Below are 15,218 nucleotides of genomic sequence, written 5' to 3' on the forward strand. Positions count from 1 at the left end.
TATATATATATATATATATAGCTTTATATTTCCCAAAATAAATTTTCAAGTATTTTTCCTCAATGTATAAGATTATGAAATGCCTGACTATACAGAGGAAAAAATACAATTTATTTGTAGAATAAATATTAACATTCCAGAAATAAGTTTTTCTTCACAAAAATAAATTTTACTTTGCAAAAACAAATTTTATTTTACAAAAATAAACTTTATATCCCACAAAGCAAAATTTTCAAGTATTTCTTTTTAGTGCACGATAGCGACCAGGAGCTTACTCCAAAACGAAGTACAGAATGCAGGATATTGCGGCAATCAATTGCAAATCCTTTTTTATCTTTTTTGTGTATCTTGGTCACATATTAATAGTTCTTAAATGAATCCTGGTGGTAGTATATTCGGAAAATATTCCGTATTAAAATATTATATTCTTTTTTACTTAAACTATTGTATACTTTTTAACTCATAACAAATACAAGTTACATGTATTTTTTGTATATTTTTCAAATAAAATTTTTCAAATAAAATAGCAATAAAGAGACAAGAAATAGATATGCTTATTAAAAGAAAAGAAAATCTGCCCTGGAGGGAATCGCACAGGAGAATCACAAAGAATCGCAGTCAATTTAAATCACCACTGAGGTTAAACTTGAAGAAAACGTTATGAAATAACCATTTCTAGCATCAAAAAACAATAGTCTATATAACATAACGTTGTGCCTCGTGATTCTCTCTACTAATCCTTCAAGTTTAATGGAATTTGCAGAGTTAATGTTGAGCCCAAATCTTGACTCGAGCGGCGGTAAATTTTTTTCAAACAAAAGTAAAACCATTGGGAACGCTAATACTTCGCGGAGTTTGCATGAATTTATCGTTAGAGGAAAAAAACACTCTTCCCCACGTTAGATCGGGGCTCTACCCGAAAGGGAAACGAAAATTATTCTACCCCCATCGTCATCCAACATGATCTCGTTTCTTTTGCGAATGGGAAACGCGCGAGGGTTCGCGCGAGGGATTCGTATTGGCCTCGCCGGAAAGTAAGACAGACCGAGTTCTCCAAAAGGAAGATCCGCGAAAGAATAGCAAAAAGAACGAAGGGGACGAAGGGGCGGAAAGAAGAGAGCAGAAAATTATGTTTGGCGCGGTAATCTTGTTTCCTATACACACAGTAGACGAAAGAAGAAAGTGTGAACGAGAGGATGGATAGTGAAAGTAATGCGTTTCTAGAATACCCTCGATGCGAGGGATTGGATCCTTTATAAAAAAATAACGAAGAACCTCTGCTTGGCGCCCTCTTTGAAATTCTGATTAGATATTTAAATCCCCGTAGTATGCCGAGATCTAAGTAACAATTAGGAGAATATTTTATTAATATTTCTTCCGCGCGGAATTTCCTGAATATGTTATCAATGTTGCGCGATTTTTCCCACCTTATTTTGTACGACTATATCAAAATTGTAAATGAAGATTAACAGGCTTTCTATAAACTTTAAGATTTCTATTTGCTTTTGAAAATTCCATCGACTAATTAAATCTTTACTTAGATTTCTTAAATACCCCGCTCTATTAAAAAACGAATATTGTTTAAGAACGTTAAATATTAATCAAATATTAACTAAATATGCAGCAAATATAATCAGCATTATTGTTGTCCACATATTTATAGTATATTCTAAATATATATTCTAAAGACAGCTAAGCAACATATTGTAAATCCACAAATTTCATATTTCATAAGCGATCATGTAAAAGTATGTATGTCCGACTGCGTAATCCGATCACAGGAGAACCGAATCGCTTTTTCCTTTTGCCCCTGAAGAACTTTGCCTTGAAGTTTGGTTCGCGTTTTATATACAGTTATCCTACAGCTCGTGGCCTTTAAGAAAAATAATGGTATCCGCTGGAAGAATTCAACGATAACAGAAAACAGCACTGACACAAATAGGGGAAGACCCCGAAGAACAAGGAACGCTAGCTTAAAAAAAACTAAAAAATACGTGACATAATTTCGAGCGAAAACCCAAGTCGCGTCTGTCGATGACACCCGGGGTTAAAGGGAGGAAACCTAATGAAGATGTGCGGGACGGACGACACAGCGGATAAATGAGAAGTCGCTTTTACACCAGACGGAGTAGGAGCAGTACGAGGCAATAAAAAGTGTACAAGACAATAGACCGGAGGAAGGTGCGTTTTTTTCTTATCAATGCATCAGAGGCGACGGCGGCGGCGGCGGTGGTGGCGGCGGAATTGCCCGAACTTTTTTAGACTTTTCTGCCGGTGCACAATGAGCGGAGGGCAACGCGGGGAATAGGCGGTTCGCGTGAATACTAAATTTTAAAAGTAAGCCAAGACGAGAGAAATTTATGGCGCGCGCGAGTGCAAGTTTACAATTACACAGAAGAACGAGAGGAGGGAACAGGCGCGGTGGGGATAGTGAGGAGGAGGGGGAAGCAGGGGAAAGATAGTTGGCGCTACAAACCCGCCGCGTCTTAATCCCCTTTTTATCTCTACGCCTTTTGCCCCGAGTATCTATGGCCCTTGGAGAAGGCAGCGAGGAATCTCGAAGATCCTCTCCTCTGTCCCCGTGAGCCACGAGATAACGTGCGATCGTAGATGGGAGGGAGAGAAAGAGAGAGAAAGAGGGAAAGAGAGAATCGGTGGTTAGATTAAGAAATGCGACTTCCTTCGGGCGCGATTTATTGACGAAATAATTCGCGTTCAAGTGCATCGAAGTTTCGCTTTCAAACGCAAACGGGGTCTTTCGGGCGTAAGTACACACGGAAAGAGAACGTTACAGTTTTTTTTCCTTTTTTTCACATAAATATTTTTCAATTTTACTAAGTTTCAAGCAGTGCAGAAATAAACTGCTAGTAAAGTCTATCTTGCTGAGGAACATAGTAAATCAGAAATAAACACTGAGAAAAAAATACTTGAAAATTTTTATTTATAGGATATGAAATTTATTTACGGAAAGTCTTTAAATCTCACAAATAAATTTACAAGTACTTTTTCTCAGGACAGTAAATCTTTTAACAAGCGCATTTACTGAAGTATAAACAACAGAGAGATATGAAATAAAAAGAAAGTTAATTATTATATGATTTTTACTATAAAATTCTCCTTGTAAAACCGCACATATTTCCTTTAATTCTATAATGTCACTTCTGGCCACAAATTAGAATAATTTAATATGAAGAAATTATAAGTAGATATAAGCCAAAGCTTTCTCTCTGGCGCAGCGCGACGTTCCGCTTGTCCGAGTTCTTTAATCCCGTAGTTAAGATGTAACAAGTTAATGAAGTCGACAGTTATAAGGCAGACTGAGTGATAGACTCGCGCCAACTGGCAGCTCTTAATGTCACCCGCCGATGCAAACTACTTCTAGCGTGTTACACACAACCAAGTTTAGTTTATACGCGTCGTCGTCGGGCAACATCTGTGCGCGGACGGTCTCTACAGATCTATCTAACGCACACGCATACTTCAAATTAGCGTTCTACTGGCATAGACCAGGCAGCAGAATTACTATTCAAATTACCGCTCCGCTAGACTGCGCTATAAAACTACCATTTGAATGAACTTGGCCCGCGCGAGCCTACAATCTAGCCCGTGATCATCCGAGCGCACTGAAAAAGATCGAAGTACTGAGGACTTCTCTGGTAGGTCGTAAGGAAATTTACTTAACTCCCGGTAGAGCGTCGTAAAATAATAACTTCCCACCCACATCCCGACTTTGTCCTACAAGCAATAAGGGTGGAGACGCGAACGACATGTTTGGGCTTCACGGAAAGAGCCTTCTTCGTAGAGTCCTCTTTGCGCATTACAATGCAAATGTGCGAGTATGTTTTATAACCCTTAATACAGTTTTTTGAACGATTTTTACTTTTATTTCTTGAATTAAGACTTTTTCGTATATATCAAAGAATAGTAAGAAATATGAAAATCTCGTCAAGCCATTATAGTGGTTTTCCGGCCATACAGTAACTTTTTTCTCAAATTGACTTTTTTCTTATTTCATTATTCAAAAATCTTTATATAAAAAATTATGAAAAGACATCGACTTATTTATTTTTGACAAAATTATGCAAAAATATATAGCATGATAATGAAAAAAAGACGCAAGATATAAAATGCACATAATATCAATTGTTATTTGTACAAATTTAAAAATCCATTATTAGTAAAATGTTAAAAACTTGGATAACATGAATATGTACTTGTGTATTATTTTATATATTATATTATATATATTATTTATAATTTATATATATTATATATTTAGTTATTTATTTTTATTCTTTTAAACATTTATTTAAAAACATTTTTTAAGTTCTTATATCTTTTTAAATCTTTTTCACTAATTTAAATGAAAAAGGTGTATAATAATAATGATAATAATGAAAAGAAAAATTGTGATTATATTTCACAAAATTACTGCCGTACCGTTATACTGTATCCTGTTTTGTAAATACAGGGGTAAAGTCGCAAAACGAACTCGAGTTCTCGAGAAGAGGAAAAATAATCTAGCTCTCAATATCCTGTCGCGTGCTGTCAAAGTAGCGAATCGTCAAGATTCATTCGCGTGAAACAGCATTAACGCGTGAATAAACATGAGAGAGTGTACGCTCGAACGAGTCCTCTGCGCGCGCGCGATAAATAACCGCGTGAACGTCGCCGCATAATAAGGGTAAGTGAAATAACTCGAGGAATAAATTCTCGTTATCAGCGAGTCGCAAAAATTCACGCGCGCTCATCGGCGCGGTGTTATTGTACGCGAGTAACCGGGAAAACTTCCGCGCCCGCGCGCGCATGATATTTAAAACGTATTTCGGTGGTGAGAGCGGAGCTGGGGATGCCAAGGGAGGGACGGGGGAAGACAGGACGGGCGGCCGATAAAAGCCGGAATTAACGCGAAATGGAAAACTTGAGGGCACTTTAATTATGTTTCTAGAGTTAAGCCGACCCCTCGTGGTTACGTGGCGCAAAATCCCCCTCTGTCTTGAGAAGATCCTTCGCATAACCTTCGCACAGCGCTGACGACTAATTGTCGGGAAAAGCGAGTCAGAAGCGCGACGAGTCGCGCGGAAGATAAGAACTCATCATTCCATGACATGCCTTCTTCATCTCTTCTTTTCATGTTTATACGACGTTTTCGAGCTGACCGGTTCGCTGATCGGACAACGCGAAATGCGCGAATGGAAATCCACCCCCAAACGGCCGCGCAGCGAAAATCTACGCCGCGTTAATTCCGTAATATCCGGAAGAGAGATCAATCAACTCTCCAGCGGCGGCAGCCGCGCGATAATGCAATATTACACTGCGAGCGACACCACGCGCTAATCTCAAGCGATCTCCGCGTGACGAGCGAGATTTTTCTTTTTTTTACGAACTGGGAAAGCTTAAAAAATTTGCACGGAACTGCAATTTTCCCTCTTTCCTCTTTTCCCCTCTCCCTGCCGGATAACCTCGTTGACGATCATTCGTTAACCGGCACGCGAATGTTCGCCGCGAATTCAGCGTCGCCTGGTTTGTCCGTTGGACATCCAGACAGGGGATATTTCCCCAGTTCGCGTCACGGACACGCAGATTTTGCCCGATACGATCGGTAGGGAAGTGGCGCGTTTTCCGAAAAACATTCGCGATTATCGTAATTCGTTTCCGTTCACTCTCAGGGCAAATTCGCGCGGAATGTGATACTATCGGGGCGGGTTAAAAAGCCGAAATCAAGCTGGCGAATCGACGGCGGGGGCCGAGGCGAATTTCCCGAACTAACCGTATCGGTTTATTAAAGTGCCGTAGGACATTTTCATGTACTGATTACACATCAATGGGGTTATTCACGACCTCCGTTTCCTCTCTTTCCCCCCGCCGCCACCCCCAGCCGCTCCGCGGAACGTGTACGGGTTACCATCGGCGGAAAATTGGCTCGCCGCCAGATCGGGCTTAAAGCTTTTCCACCACCCCGTTGCAAATAATACGCTAGAAGCGTTCACGTCGGATCTCGCGGGCCGGATATACTTTCAAATTCGTTACACAATCCGTTGGCGAATATTTGTGGTCATATTTCTTTCGAATTACGAGTATCATGACATTGCCGGTCGGCGCAAACAGACGAGACGGGCGATCGTGTATAGTCTGACGGAACGAAGAAATGGGTTTCCGTGTGAATGCTCCGTTTCATCCGAATCATTTCAAAACACCGGAAGGTCTTCGAGTTCCTTATGTACTCAAAGGGGGACATATAACTCTCTTTCTTTCTTACTCATGTAATATCATTACACTCATCGAAATTCTTATGCGACGTATTAAATTTGTTTCGTGCAAGAATTTAAAAAATTTACGGATACCACGGACACGCGATAAAGGCGAAATATTTCGAGCGGATATGTGTAAGAAATAATACACTAAGAGAAAAAATATCTGAGAAATAAAAAGTGCTAAATGTGAATATTAAAAACATATCATATACTAATACAAAATATATCTTTTACATAGGAAAATATACATTTTCTTACGTAAGCTTAGCTTTTTATCAAAGCAATTGTTTATTCAATTTAAATAAAAGAATTTAGATTTAAGTGGATATAAAATAATACACACTGAAAAGAAATATTTGAAAATCTATTTGCGGGTTATGAAGTTCATTTCTTTGAAATAAACAGAGTTTCTGCAAAATAAAGTTTATTTTTGTAAAATAACTTTATATCCTGCAAATAAGCTTTTAAGTATTCTTTTTGTTAGCGCACTATATGAGAAAAAAATATCTAAGTAAAAAATATTCGGTGGATACTCTAATAACATTCATTTATACTAATATATAAAATCTTTCTCAAGAAAATACATTTTTTTGTAAAACCCTAGCTTTTCACAAAAGCAATTGTTTAATCTATTTAAATAAAAGAATTAAATTTGAAAGAATATGTTATCAGTAATCACCGTTCTTCTTTTCAGATACCTTTTCTCTCAGCGAGCATATTCCCCAGTGTGTCTAACTCAACGCTCTGCCCAAATATTGGCCAAACTGTGTATTAACATTATATCCGGGTAACAAGCGTAGGGCAACTCGTAGTTTCGCCATTCGCCCCGCGTTTTCCTTCGTTAAGGCAACACTCCCACTCCACGCAGCCAAGTGTATCCGCAATTTCACATCGTAATGTAATCGTTTCGCGCTCATCCCTGCTTCCCGCGCAAAGAGACTATGTCGTGCTTCTCCCTTCGCTCGCGAAACTTGGACAGATAACTGACTGGCGCGAGCCACCGAGGCGACGAAGATCGACCGGTGCGGACGCTTTAAATATTTGCCCGTCGCTCCCTCGACACCGACGAGCGAGCCGTGCAAAAAAAATCGCCAGTCAAATCGACAAGCCCTATCGTCGATATCACGGTGAGCCGAGTGAAAGGGCGGTCGACCGGTCAGCGACGATCCGGCGAAGCGCACCGATCGTCGGACAAATGACAAATCCGGCGCGATGTCGAGAGGGGCGCGATAAAACCCCGACTGTTTTCCGGGGACAAATTGCGCTTTTGCGCCATCCGAGACGTTCTTTTTCCATCCTCTTGTCGACGCGACCGGAGGCAAGAACAAGAGGGCGAAAAAAGAGCGGCGGCAGCGCAGGCGACGGAAGCGGCGGCAGAGAGGAGCGGACCGGAAAGGGTGTTAAGAACTACGACCGGAACCGTTACGCTTCTTCCCTTTGACCTTCGAAGCAAAACAAGAAGGCGAACGCGCTTTCCTTCCACTTAGACTCCGACCGAGAGAGGACTGTCCTTTTGTCTCGCTAATCTAAGCAAAGTAGCCGCCCGCGAAGGCGACCCGACCGACACTACGTGCGAATCAATACGCGCGGCCCTGATAGTTTATGCAATCCGCGAGGGGAGCGACGCGATATCGACGAAGATTTGCAAGCATTATTTCTTTCTGTTCTATTTTGCTTCTCTTTTCTTTTGTTGGAAATAAGCTCACGAAATGTCGCGAAGAGTTAATCTCTTGGGCTCTCTCCGTCGGCAGGTCGAAGCTTGACTTTGTGTGTGTGTGTGTGTGTGTGTGCGTGTGTGTGTGGATGTGGACTGCAAGATATATATTCAAGGAAAAAAAAGAATTCTGATTGCAAAGTGCTATTTCCCACATTCTAAACGAAAACTCTTGCCGAAAGAATATTCCTTCTAGATTAAAGTGGATTATTAACTGGAAATTTTCCCGATATTATTCTAACTTTGGAATCGAAAGAAATTTACTTGAAGCGGAATGACTTCCTATTAGAAGAAATTTCCATCGGGAACAAGACTTGTACTGCAGACAAAAGACGAAATTCCAACTTTAATTCTACACTGAGAAAAAATATTTGAAAATTTATTTGTTGGATATTTCTGCGAAATAAAATTTATTTTTGTGAATAAAATTTACATCTCATAAATAAATTTTCAAGTATTTTTCTTTCTCATTATAATCTTAAAATGACGAATTTTTAATTTTGCGGGTATTGTGCTTGGAATTTTTTTTTTAATATTAGAAAAATAAAATCTTTTATGGGATTCAGAGGATTCCGCAAAAATAAAATAAGGTTGAGATTGCCTTTTTCACTATATAATTACTGGGGTTTGACACAGTCGACTGATTATTATTACGTGATTGATTATTTTGCAAAACAAATACGCGAATATCTCGTGTATAAAATTGCCGTTCGTGTGCTCTGCTCGAGAAGTGATGCCGTTCGGTTTGAGTCAACTTTAATCGACTGAAATTTCAATGCAATTCAACTCCTGTTTCAACTCTTTTTCCTTCTTCCTTCTTTCTCCCCCTATTAATAAGTCATCCGCGCAGTGGTGTTCCACTCTGTCACCGAATACGATAATGTATTATTTAAATTCCTGCTCTCTTGCAGTACGAAGGGATAATGGGAACGTTGGGGATTCTTAGTTATCCTAACACGCGCGTGTTGCTTATAGGTTAAGATCAAGCGATGCGAACTCATAAATTAATATCACGGAAGCACCTTGCGCGACTACACGGCGGTACAGCGTAATTCCATGACTTATGCGGGGAAAATGCATACAGCGGAATCGCGCAACAAACGCGCAAACATGCAAATACCGGTATCACTTTCCTCGGTCTTTATGACTACGACGGGGAAACAGGAGCAGCTTGGCGAGAACGGCGAGATATTAGGAGGTGGCACTTTTTGCGAGTGTAAACTTTGAGATTTTCGGCTGAAACTCAACGTCGTCGCGATTCTCTCGTCGACATTTTCTCGATTTAGTAGACTTGCGCTTTTTGCCCGTTCGAATCGATTAATCGTAATGCGTCCAATTAGACTCATATTGCATTTAATTTGCTCTCAGTTTCGTTTTACGAATCGCTTTTATATATATAATTCCAATCGATAGCGTTCAAGACCGTTCGCCATTCCAATAATAAATAATTTCTACACAGAGAGAAATATATATTATATATATTATAGTTTTTTCTAATATAAATCCTTTTCACAGAGAGAAATATATATTATATATATATTATAGTTTTTTCTCATATAAATCCTTTTCATTTTTACTATATGTTTCTGATAATGCGGGGACAGACCGTCAGTAAGGTTTATCTTGTTAAGAAATATGGTAAATTTCGCTAGAAATAGCAAATCTTCTAATAGTACATTCAAGATGAAAGAATCGCAATAGCATTGAAAGAAAAAATACTTAAGAAGTAAAAAATATTCATTTATGGTGGGTAACTGTATGACAACATTGTACTAATATAAAATACTTTTTACATAAGCAAATATATAATTTCTTCAAACTTTAGCTTTTATAAAAACAAGTGTTAATTCTATTTAAGTAAAAGGATTTACATTTGAGAGTAAATGTGTTATTAGTACCTACTAAATAAATATTTTTTTTATTTTTTAGATACCTTTTCTCACACACATATTGTACTACAGAATGTTAATCTATTCCTCGACATAATTCAGCAATAATTTTTATTATAAAATTCTCTCCATGTATATAGAATCGCAAAAAAAAATATATATAATATTATAATAAAATATTACGACATAATTTTATAACTTTGGACCATACGCGGAAACTGTATCCGAAATTATAATATATTTCTATATATGAGATTAATATATTTGTTTGAAAATGTTAGACACGCTTAACTTTTTACTTTTCACTACAAAAGTATTCTAATTACTTGAATGTAATCTTTTATATTGTATATTCGATGGATTGTTATATTTACTGTTTCTGTAATAATTTATTCTGCGATATCGATATGGTCCAGCTTTACAAAAGAAAACATCGTAAAATAAAATACAATCTTAATACAATTTTCACATTATTTCTTCCGTGAAGACATATAATGTACTAATGATTCTTACAAATAATTTCTTAAGAACGTTTATCGAGGTCGCCGCCGGTCAAAAGAGTTCGATCGGTCGTTTCCCGGTCGTCACTTAGCTCCAATAAAACTCGAGGCAAACTTGGACCTACGAGCTCGCTCGCTCGCTCGCATGGCGTGGCCCTAAACTATAGTTCACCTCGTTTATACGGAAGTCCGGCACCGGTTCGAAGCGATGAAGTTCCCACGCCGCGGCTTGAAATCGAACCCGACCGCTATATCGAAAATAATCTTCGATCCTGTCGAGCGCGCGCGCGCGCGATCGCAAACCATCATCCTCGCTATTTTACGCGCCAAATTTTCGCGACCGCTAATACGGGCCCTGCTTCGTCGAGCTGTTCGTCATCGACTGTTCAAATCAAACGATGCAGAGAGACGCGTTTACTCGGTATTTTCAGACTCTCTTTCGGAATAGTGAATTACGATATTCAGGGACTTTAAGTACAAATCGATTTTGCCGCATCCTGCAGTCGAATGCCATTGCTCTTTCGGCGACTAATTGAACTCTAATGACAGAGGAGATGTAACCTCGATGGTTGGGAACCTTTTCTCGCCGTTTTTGCAACGTCATGTGAAGTAGAATTCAATTAGCATTCAAATACAAGTTACAGAGATATTGTTTCGCGGAGCCAAGTTGCTGGCGTAATAAAGTTCCGTAACGGCTGACATCTTTAGCTACTCGGCGAAATCGCGACTCGACTGTATCACTTCAGCGAGTAACTTCACTTGCGCACACATAAAAGTGTACGTACGCGCTGTTTCATTACGTCATCGCATGGAACTGGATTCTGCACATAATTTCGTTCGCGAAATATAATCAGATCGAACCGTACTCCCCGCGCTCGGTATAACTCATGTATTACAATATTAATATATTAATTTTATATACAGTCATAATTATCCCTCGCACATCATATGCTCTCTTCTCTGTTTTCTTCCGGGAAGTAGCGTGATATTGTTATTCTATATTTTCCTTCCATCCGTTTTCACGGTTCTCTCGACCGAAAATAAGGTAACGTTACTTGTTAACGTATGTAATCACTGCGTATAATTAATTCAGCGTAAACATAATATCTCGTTTGAAGACCGTCAAAATTGACGAAAATCTGTATGCACAAAGTAACGCGTGGCTACAATTATATACACACGGAGCAAATTTTACAGCAAAAATTATTGTAGAATTTTCCAACCGAGAAATAGATTGACATTCTGCATTCTAATTAAGTTTAACTATCTTTTTATTTTATATATGTTGTTTATATTTTAGTAAATGTGCTAGTAAAAAAATTTGTTGTTTCTAGTCACATTTACTATGTTCTTTCACTTCCTTCCTTAACAAGATAAAAAACCTTACTGCCCATCTATTCCTGGACTATTATATATAGGAGAACACAATAAATTTATATAAAAAGAGAATTTATATGAAAAGAAAGCTATAATATTCTCTCCGCATTTTCAGAATATTATCTCTGTTATAAGCATTACGTAGAAATTATCAGGAATTATGCAAGATTTTCTCCTTTGAAATATTAGCGAGTTGAATTCTTACCAAAGAATAACAAATATTACTCGCAGAGAATTTTACAGTAAAAATGACTATAGAGTTGTAGTCGAAAAATAAATCGGCAGTCATTGACTATATTTTCATTTTTATATGTGCTATTTATATTTTAGGAATTACAATTTACTATTAAAAAATTTGCTGTTTCTAACCAAATTTACCACGCTCTTTAGCAAAATAAACCTTACTGACCATCTTACGCTACTAAAAATATAATAAAATTGAAAAGAGAATTTATAGAAAAAAAAACTATAATATTCTCTCCATGCAATAAGAAAAGTATGCTTGAAAATTTGTTTGTGGGATGTATAAAGTTCATTTCTGTGAAATATAAAGTTTATTCCTGCGTATGAACTTTATATCCTACAAATAAATCTCTTCAAGCATTTTCTTTTCAATATGTAAAATATTTCATCGACGTCTGACAAATTTGTGCGAGTCAAATGCCGCGCTAATAAGCAGCGGAGACGCGAGTAAACGACAAAAACTTTTCCGCCCGATGTGCAACCGCTTTACGGAACTTTTAGAAAACGTTATGTTACTACATGCATAGTCATCATTCGGGCGAGGCGCGAGCTCGCTCATCAATCGTTATTAAAGCAATTTCGCGGGCGTTTACCGATGCACGAGGTGATTTTTTGAATAAACAGAACAATTTTTCGATGCGGGCGTATGAATATTTATTAAAGTAATTTTCGCGAGAAAACAAGAGAAAAAAAAAGAGATACGCGCCGCGACAAACACCGAAAATTCGGCGTAGCGGCGCGATTAATACGGCGGATATGCGGGGCAGTAGCGTCTGACCTCCGTTTGACTTTTTCTACTTGGCGACAGGAAAGAGTATTCCGTGCAGTCATCCCCGACGTGCTACGCACGATCATCAGTTGTACACTTTTCCGCGATGTTTGTCAGGTTCATAAAGACTTTACATCATCAAACTTCAGCGATTTATGCGAGATATTTGCAGATAACTTTTTTTACAATGGCTGCACGTTGGACCGCTTTCTCTTGTTCTCTTACCTTGTTCGGAAAGCAACTATATTCAATTTCCGAACATCTTTACATCACGGCGCGTTATACAACAGCGTCGTTTCAGCACTGAAAATCCCCGCTGAATAATGACTGTTTCGTCGTAAGACGCTTCTCGTACACAACTCGTACTTATGACAGACGGACGAGGCAACGTCAAAGTAGATTCAAACGCTCAGACGACAACGCGTGCTTTCAAACGCACTCGTTAATGCGCTCCGAGTCCTACAACGCGAATCGCAGGGAAACGACACGTCAAGGACGACGTCGTTCGCTGCGAGATCCGTCGTTCAGCGTTATCCGTGAAAAGCCGGACGTTCCGCGAGGAAACCGAGAGAAATACATGGAGAAGTGCGACAGTGTGTATTAACATCCATTAACGTCATTAAATCGTCGTGCATGCGTATGGAGCTGGCGTCTCGCGAATACCGCGAGATTGATTTTGAAACGACGCGCGCGTCATCGGGGCGAAAAGTTCCGGGAGGTTTGCAGCAGCTCCGCGACACTCGTCCGGTAGTCTTCGTGGATGCCGCGCCGAGCAGCGTTCCGCTGGCTCATCGCGCACCACGCGACACGATCGCGCGCGTCAATCTTTTTTTAATGCGAACTCACCTGCTACGACGTCGATCGAATCACTCCATAGTGTCACTGTCAGTGGCTGACGTCGGTCTCGAGGGTGTCCCCACCGGCAGTCTGGATGGTCTGCGAACGAGACACTAACACCATGTACACGCACGTAGGCGAGTGCGGGAAATTCGCGACGCGACCGACGGTGGAAGCGAGAGTGACCGGGCGGGCGGGAGTGAGTGAGTGAGTCGAACAAACGAACGAACACGCACATCCGGCTTCGCGTCCGCGCGTGCACTGACTCCTGCTCTGTCTGTTCAGGCGCGCCAGCCCGCAGTCCATCCACCTTGGGCCACTGTAGACCCGTCGGTAGGTTACCATGACAACCGGTCAACAGCACGCGCACTCGGCGCGAGCGAGACGACGTCATGCGTCGTAGGGGGAGAGCGCGGACGGACGAGCGAAAAGGAGAGGGAGAAGGAGAGAAAGGGTGAAAGAGGGAGAGAGGGAGAGAAAGATCGGTGGGGGTTGAGAACACTGGGAAAATTCTCATGTGTCACATTTTGCAAAAAAATCCCTTTGACCGAGTGAAAATATATGTATATATGTGTGATAAAGTGCGCCGCGACGCTATCCGTTGCGAGCATTGAGAGAACAAAGACGTGCATTAAAATGCGGCGACGGGTGCGATATTCTTGACAACGCGCATGGGAAAGTATACGGAGGAGCAACTCTATCGGCCGGTAAAATATGAAAAATTCTCACGTGAGTGCGAAAAGGCCAGTTCACACGAACGCGCCGCTCTTGCAAATATAGAAACAAGATGTATAATCAGCTGAAAATGTCGAGAGAAATAAAACGGGATAGATAGCACTCGCGCCGCGTTAATAGGGAGCGACTGATTGCTCGTATCGCGTGCTAGGTTCAGCTAATTAAATTAACTGCCGCGAGATCCTTAACACAAGTGGAAAATAAAAAAATAACGATAAATCCACGCGCGTATTGTAACTCTATCTTTGCCGCTTAATGAAATGAATCATTCCGATAAATTGAAAGCATCAATATTTAGCAATCTGTGCGCAGCCGTAAATTTCGCGTGTCGGTCCCGTTCTTCGCGTACGATGCATCGCGGCGGACAATTATTTTATTAATCGCGTTGTCGACCGGGGGGGTAATACTTTTTTTTTCAGACCGTGGCTCAGTGAAAGCTCGCGCTTCCCCTTTTCCCTGGCATTTCAATCGACGCAAAAGTAGAAAAGTAGAAAATCGATGATAGGGTTTAATAACTTCCTCGGGGTGCTCCGGAAAAAAAATTTAGAGCGCGAATATTCCGGCGTTTTGCCGTATCCCGGAAGTTAATAACGACCGCGCTGAAAAGGACCGCCGAACCTGCTGAGACCATCAAATAAGCTGATGCTGCAAGAACGTACTCTCGTGAATACGTGAGCTTTTCATGAACGCGATAGACTTTCTGTGATCAGCGCGACGGGACGGTCCGTCATCTCCCATCTGCGTACGCAAAACGCCGAACGCCAAATCGATTATTCGAGAAAAGATTAATTGCGCTATCTAGATATATAATATCCGCCGTGAATTTTCCGTTAAAAGATGAAACAGAAGAGACCACTTTTGTAAATCGAAGGATTGAGTACACAGAAGAAAACAGAACCA

The 15,218-nt window shown here is 40.1% G+C and overlaps 1 protein-coding gene across 1 annotated transcript in view; it reads right to left on the bottom strand.

The window, feature by feature from the left end:
- LOC116846486 (protein rhomboid) overlaps positions 1-13,885 on the bottom strand; it is a 185,261-nt gene extending 171,376 nt beyond the window's left edge. Inside the window, exon 1 of the mRNA XM_032820373.1 lies at positions 13,593-13,885. Within this exon, the coding sequence (XP_032676264.1) occupies positions 13,593-13,821 (229 nt within the window). The 5' untranslated portion in view covers positions 13,822-13,885. The remainder of the gene's footprint in view (positions 1-13,592) is intronic.
- Between the last annotated feature and the right edge of the window lie 1,333 nt (positions 13,886-15,218).

Source organism: Odontomachus brunneus, unplaced genomic scaffold (assembly GCF_010583005.1).
Source record: "Odontomachus brunneus isolate Ranch 3 - 2012 unplaced genomic scaffold, Obru_v1 Obru_scaffold_065, whole genome shotgun sequence".
Taxonomy (NCBI): Eukaryota; Metazoa; Arthropoda; class Insecta; order Hymenoptera; family Formicidae; genus Odontomachus; species Odontomachus brunneus.